Raw genomic sequence first — 7,161 nt, forward strand, 5'->3', positions numbered from 1 at the left:
TGAGTTATTTATGCACTGCCACAAACTTGTGCTGTGCTCTGAGAATGCATAGGTCCTGACCGCTGTTCAGATGAGTTTGCCGTGCAAATTAACTGTGTAGTGAAGGAAGATGCTGTCTTGGCAGGGAGTACAGGGTGTTGCTTTCGTTACTTGTGATTTCACTGCTCTGCATTTAGAAGCAGTGGGCAAGACCTGCCCCCACCTCCAAAGTGTAGCTGGGGTGCCTGTTAGCTGATGCATCTTGTTTCTGTATCTGCTGTGAATGCATCCAGGAAAGCTCAAGCTATGGAAGATATCAGCCACAGCACTTACTGCCCCGGAGCAGGAAAGGTGTGTAGCTTAAGTTGCAGTCAGACTTGGTAGGACAACCAAGTGGAAGAAGCAAGGGACATAGTTTTCCATGTCTGGCTGCCCAATGTAACAGAGTTTGGGAGTGAGGCCCAACACAGGTAATACCATGGAACAGCCAGTTTAAAGGAAATGTATTTAAGCAAGTAAAAATCACCCGAAGTGTTAAAGAACTCATTGGTCTCAATAAAAGCAGAGAATGGCCTTTGCTAACACGGAGCCTTTCCTAATCTCCTTGGAAGTTTCCTGAAGGCCTTATCAGATACTTATTGCACATTCAACATTTGCACCTCCTTTTTCTCTCTTCAGTCTGGTTGGGAGCTCAGCATGAGCTGCCTCTGTTTGGTGGGCGTTGCAGCAGGCTGTTCACAGCTTTGAGAACTGTACTAGGTGTTGGCCAATCTCTGAGACGCTGGCACAGCCTGAAATAAATAAAGAAATGAAACATGTTGATGAGAGAGAAAGGTCTGTGGATGAAACTTGAAACTCTGAGTCATGGTCTAGTCTTGTATGAGCCATGTGGGGATAGGTTGGTACTTCAACAGCTCACCCACAGGAGCCCTACTCCTCAATGGCATCGTCAGCCTTGAGGTTAGGCACCAGGCTTCCCGCACAAGAAGAGTTAGAGACATGAAAAAAAAGGATCCTTATAACAAGCTGAGCAGGGAGCCATCTGATCCAGCCAGAAGTGAAAGGTAGACAGAAAAGACACAGGGATTGCCATCTGTCAAGTGACCGGAGGTGGAGATTTGCATTGCTGTTTCATTTGGTCAAATCTGGGTGGAATTTCACAGCCCTGCCAAAAAGGTCCCAACCTGCTACTCTTGCTGAGTTCAGTGCCCTTTTGCATGTAAAGAAGTGTGAGAGCCTCCTGGAAAGAAACCTTGTAGGAATCTTTACTAGCTGAAAAAGTAACCCGAAAAAACAGCCTATTAAGAAATGCCCAACAGGATTTCAGTTCCAGTCTCGCAGTCAGCATTGCTATCCACTTGAGTTCATGGTCGCTAGAGCATGAAAATCTTTAAAACACAATTTGAAGTGGGATAAGACCCTTTGCTGATGTCTGAATACTTCTGCACTGGATCTGCATGTCATACTTGTTCATGCGTGAAACTGGAGTTTGCACTGGGCTGTGCAAATTTGCTGTTCAGTGAGGAGGTCAAACATGGCAGCTACAGGTAGGAGCAGAAGTGAGAAACGCAGAATGAGGAACAACAGTAAAAGCTTGGAGGAGACACGGAGTCTTTTAAAGCATGTGTGATGCAAAGATTTGAACCTGCACCAACAGACTGTATTCTGTAATACACAGAGAAAAATTCTGCATCCATTTTTTCCAGACTTTTCATGCAGCAAAAATATTGGTTGCATTTTACCCTGGTAAACATTAAATTAAATACTGAAAAACATATGCTGCCATTCCTGGCATAACAGAAATTCAAAGTTTTGCTCAGCTCTACTTAGCAGTTTTGCATCTTTCTAATTGGGTCGGAAACCTACTTTACTTTTTTTTTTTTTTTTTTTTTTAACCAACCTGCTTCGTCCTTGCAAGCTTTGTTGCTATGGCACCTGAAATGCCAAGCGGTTTCACAGGAAGTGAAGAATCACCTTTAATATTGCAACTAGAACCAGCACAGCTCACATGGGTTCCCTTTTTGTGACCCATCCATCAGACTTCTGATTTTAGATGGCTTGCATGCAGAAACCTCTGTATCACCAATTACAAACAACCTGCAAAATGCTTACCAGCTAAGGCCATCGACAAACGAAACTCATCCTGCAAAATTCTCAAAACGTCTTGAAGACCTTCTTCACCCTGCTCCAACAAAGAAAGCAGTCAGGGTAAAAGGAGCACTGGCACAAAGCAATGCTGCAGGATGCTTGCACCGTGAGAGCTGGGACAGTCCCTTAAGTCGGTGCCAATTCCAGTCTCTCATACAGATGAATGATTAAAATAATATGATGGATGTGCTCAGTTCATCACAGATTAATTTAGATGCTTTTCCTTTTGTGATACATCTGAACAGGGAAAGAAAACAAAGCCGTTTTTCACTTCTGACATTTTCTAGCTGTTTTTTTTCTTAGCTTTCAGTCAACTACCACCAATGGGCTTGTTTTAAAATGTCAAGCCTTACAATGCTGACAGTATTTTATGAAGTAATGAGAGTTTTATATATGGTACAGCTTTAAAAACTTTAGTTTACTCAGATACCAGACCAAATCTTTAAAAATAGTACACTGTGTGTTTTCCTCTGAGCAAGTGACACCAAGAAGCTCAAAATCCAATAAAATGTACATATGAGTTTGATCTTACTGTAAAAATATTGGAGGATTTTTTTCTTCTTCTTTTAAATTTTATTTTTATTTCTTGCAATAAAGAATGCTTTGCATGCAGACAATGTCAGTGCTTGTTCTGCCCTTCCTCTCCTGTATGCTAGGGTAATGCCACTGAGATACATCTTCAGGACTATGCTGTGGAATACAATACCAAAGCACAGTTGAACTCAAAAAATCCCATCTCCTTTCTGTTTGCATTGTGGAAAAAATGCAGGCAACTCACAGCAACACCCTTTTCATGTTAGGCCCTTTTTCTCTGTTTACTGGCAACAGAAACAGTGCTGCCAACTCTTCCAGGTTTCTCAGAAGATTCACGTGATTTCTTGCTTAAAGCCTAGCTACTAGAATCCACAGCAACCACACCACTGGACAGGAGTCTCATTTAAAAGATAGGAAATGTTTCTACACCATAAAAATAAATATTTTTTTATTCTAGAGAAAAGCTTGAAAGTTCCAATCCAGAGGCTAAAAAGCAAAAATTTAACAAAGCAAACAACTGGTATAATTACATTTTAATTTTAATTATATTATGTTAACCTTCTGCATCAGAGGCCTAATTCATTACTCTGGATCATAGAAATATGCTAGTAGTTAAGAAGCAGCGAAGCTGGAACTGAGATAGTAGTGGCACGCTCAGGCACCTACAGGACATGGTTGTGCTCAGCCTTGTCCAAAATGTTTCAGACATCGGTGGGATGGAGTTCTATATGTATTTCTGATGAATTCGTAACACCGCTATGAAACTGCTATATCAAAACCATATATTGTTTCCAAGTAAGCTGACAGCAAATAAAATTGTCAGACTCATCTTTGTGGCCAATAAGCCTGCCTCCAATTTTCAAAAGCACTGATGGTCCTGAGGCCTACAGTATTTTAACACCAACTGCAACACCAAGAAATCAGGTCCCACAAAACAAGTTATCAGCTTCAAAATCATATTTGAAATCATGAAATTCAGTGGTATTTTTAAGTCACAGAAAATGTCTGGTTTTGATTCAACTTGGGGTGTTTCCACTTACAATTCAGCAAAACCCAAAAAAAAGGGTAAGATTCTTCACTGGTGAAAACTGCCTCTATGACTTTTAAACAATAACAACAGAGTGTTGGAGAATATGAGAAGACAACATACAAACTGAAAGCTCCTTACTCACCTTGTAAGCCAGACCCCACAAAGCTGGTCTTCCAATAAAGACGCATTTTGCTCCCAGTGCCAGTGCTTTTAATACGTCACTTCCTTTTCGTATTCCACCATCTAAATAAACTTCGACTCTGCCTTGTACTGCCTCCACAACCTCAACCAGAGCATCAATCTGCAAAGAAGCAGCCACTCTCACCTTGAGGTCAGCTTTTGTTTCCAAGAGAAAGAGGAGATATTCCAAAGAGACAGGCAGGCATGCAATGCTTTAATAGCGTACCTTCTCAAAATGAAATGTGACAATGCATCACAAATAGTTCAGCACCAGAAGCTGCAGAATAAAGTGCAGCTCCCTGTTGTTTGCCAGATAGTTAATTCCATTTTCCAGTGCCTTGCTTATGCTGATATTCTTTGCTAGCACTTCTGATAAGTGAAAAAGTAACATTTTTCACTTGCTTTCTGAAAGATTTTAGAAATAAATTTCAATGGAAATAACTGTCGTTAATATCTTACTGTCATTTGAGACAATGATGAATGATAGAAATGTTTGTAAAAAAGGCTGATGTCAGCCTGTAAATTCCTTGTTACTGGTAAGAACAGTGTCTCCCTTGGAGAAAAGCATAATCTCTCTCCCCAAATCCTGTGGTGAGTTTGGAGAGCTGACCCCTGGAAATACCTTTTTTCCCATGGGTGTTCTGTGTACACTGAGTGCATTTTCCAGTGCATTCCTGTGAGGACAGAGTTTTCTTCTGTGCTTTCTCCTGCTACTGTCCAAATTGCCTAAACTTACATTTCAAGCTAATCCTGGTGACCACCAGTTGAAAGCCTCCTCAAACCCCCTAAAGCATCTATGAAGGATTTCATTTGCTATGTAGTACGGTCAAGGTATCATTTCCTCCAGGCTAACTCTCCTGATTCCCTAAGGTCTTTTCTGGAGAGCGCAGCGCGGTGCCAGGCTGGTAGTGCAGGGCAGTACCACGCAGAGGTGCTGGCTCTGGTCCCAAAGGCAGTATAACCAGTGGCAGGACATTGCACTGGACCTAACTAACTCTCCTTCACAGCAAACCCAAAGGTCTCTTTTCTGCAGTCTCCTACACTCTTTTGCCTTCTTTTCATCTTTTTTTAAGTAGAGCAGCTGTAACTAAGGTTACTAAGTAGATTTTTCCAATTGGTCATAATTTTTTTCAGAATTTCAGCCTGAAAACTTTCAGGCTGAAATTTTCCAGGAGTAGCTCGCCAAGAGCAAGGACAATAGCTTCTGCTGCCAGGCTTGGTACCAGAGGAGTAGCAGAGCTGAACTAGGTATCTAGTGGTTTGTCTGTGTATGTAAAGAAACTTCTAAGGTAGAATAGCAGTTTAATGTGAATGCCATTTCCATTATCATGTCTTTAGCATTTAGATTTTTTTTTTTAATCATTATTGTCAGCCTTGACATAGAATAGAAGAGAATTCCCTCGTGCCTGTTTTTATTTTACAGAGGAAAACAGAGAAAAGAAAGTCCGTAAGATACTATGCAATATAGAACTGTAAAAGAAGAACAACTGGAAAAATTGACAGAAGCCAAATTAAAGCAGTGAAATACACATGCGTCCAAACAACCCACGATTTCTTTGTACAGATTAAAAAGTGGGGGAATTTTTCTCCAGATAAGTTATCCTTTTTCTGGCTCATGAAAGTCAATAAATTCCCATTTAGACTTGAGTCTGTAAATACACAAGCAGACCTCTCACTAAATCTAGCTGCATTGTTTGTGCATGTTTTGGCAGATGTGAACAATGAGAATACATTATGCTCTCATTTGTACATTTTTGGTTCCAGAGCTTCGTTTTATTTTTGCTGCAGTGCGCAAAGAGTACGTGTGCGCTGCACCAGCTAATGAAGACATAGGCAGAAAACTTTTACTAACTTAGGCCAGTAATTTATCTGCAGTTATGTGGGTTCAGTGCTGCTTATAGAACCCTCCCAAGAAGCTGAGAAAATACTTCAGTGGGTAGCCCATGCCAAGACATGCGTCTTACCAGTTTAAAGCTAAAGTACATCTACACACATCCACAGCCAGGCAATGAACACACAAGTCCACCAGAAGCATATATACAAAGACGAGCATAGATACACCCAGGTTAGTGCAAATGTGCATACAATAAACACTCATGGGACATCTGTTTTCTCACTTACAGTGGCAGGTCCTCCATCCAGTTGCCTTCCACCGTGGTTGGACACAATAATTCCCTGAACTCCATGTCTTACTGCCAGCTCTGCATCTTCTTTCGTCAAGATGCCTTTGATGACGATGGGCAGGTGGGTCAGGCTCCGCAGCCAGTAGATATCATTCCAGGTGACCGAAGGATCCAAGCTGTTGGGTGGCAGTCCGTACTCAGAATGGTCATCTCCCTACAGCCATAGGACAGAAGGAAACCTCATCTGAGCTGTAACAATACAGAGGCCCCCTGAAGTCTTTCCCTGCCCTAGAACAGATTAATTAAACTTGCTAACAGACATGTTCATCAGCTCCGGAAAGCACGCGTCTCCGGAGCAGAATAATTCCAATGGGGATGGAGATCAGTGTCTCTAAGGCAGCGGGACTGGGATTTTGAAGCCAGAACCCAGGCTGGCAGGAGGGCAAGCCAGGATGCTGCAGAACCAGAAGGGGAGAAGATACGCCCTGGGTACAGGAGATGCCAAAGCAGCAGTTACCCGGTGGTTTTTGTCTCATGTGGTACATGCCGGCGTGATGAATGAAAGGACGGGCTCATTTTACAAACCTCAAAGGCTCCTTCCAAGTTCTTCAGTGTCATGTGGGGAGGAAGGCGGAAACCATTGCGGACATCGTCACGTCTTTTGCCCGTGTAGGGCAGATCCGCGGTGAGGACAAGGCCCTGGAAACCCAAGGCCTCCGCCCGTTGGACCAGCTGCTGGGAAACCGCCCTGTTGCGGTGGATGTAGAGCTGGAACCACCGGAGGCCGCCGGGGGCAGCTGCGGAGATGTCCTCCAGCGTGCAGGTGGAGTACGTGCTGGCAATGTAACAGGTGTTCATTGCTTTGGCCGCTTCAGGAGGTATTGGAAAATAATCAGAATCAAGGTCATTTGAACAGTACTGCCAGACACCAGGTACAAAAGTTTATTATATACAGTTTGCAGAGAACACCTGAACTCTTGTTTTACTTATATCCTACCAAACACAGTGCTCTACCAATTGGCAAATATGCCCCTGGGGTTAAAAATGGCTATATTTACCATGCACTGTTGTAGGATCCTGGTTAAGAAGGCAGGAAAGGGAGAGGTAATTTACTAAGTGGTGCTTTCATTTTGCAACTATTTTTTTTAAAAAGCATGAACTTTAGCT

General features: G+C 42.5%; 1 protein-coding gene across 1 annotated transcript in view; it reads right to left on the minus strand.

Annotated features, from left to right (window-relative positions):
• Positions 1-714: 714 nt before the first annotated feature.
• The window catches only part of HAO2 (hydroxyacid oxidase 2 (long chain)), an 8,125-nt gene continuing 1,678 nt past the window's right edge, over positions 715-7,161 (minus strand). Inside the window, exons 3-7 of the mRNA XM_009329167.1 lie at positions 6,563-6,863; positions 5,993-6,170; positions 3,834-3,992; positions 2,092-2,161; positions 715-770 (exon numbers count right to left, since the gene is read on the minus strand). Coding sequence (XP_009327442.1) covers positions 715-770; positions 2,092-2,161; positions 3,834-3,992; positions 5,993-6,170; positions 6,563-6,863 — 764 coding nt within the window. The remainder of the gene's footprint in view (positions 771-2,091; positions 2,162-3,833; positions 3,993-5,992; positions 6,171-6,562; positions 6,864-7,161) is intronic.

The sequence above is a fragment of the Pygoscelis adeliae genome, unplaced genomic scaffold (genome assembly GCF_000699105.1).
Source record: "Pygoscelis adeliae isolate BGI_AS28 unplaced genomic scaffold, ASM69910v1 Scaffold120, whole genome shotgun sequence".
In the NCBI taxonomy this organism is placed as follows: Eukaryota; Metazoa; Chordata; class Aves; order Sphenisciformes; family Spheniscidae; genus Pygoscelis; species Pygoscelis adeliae.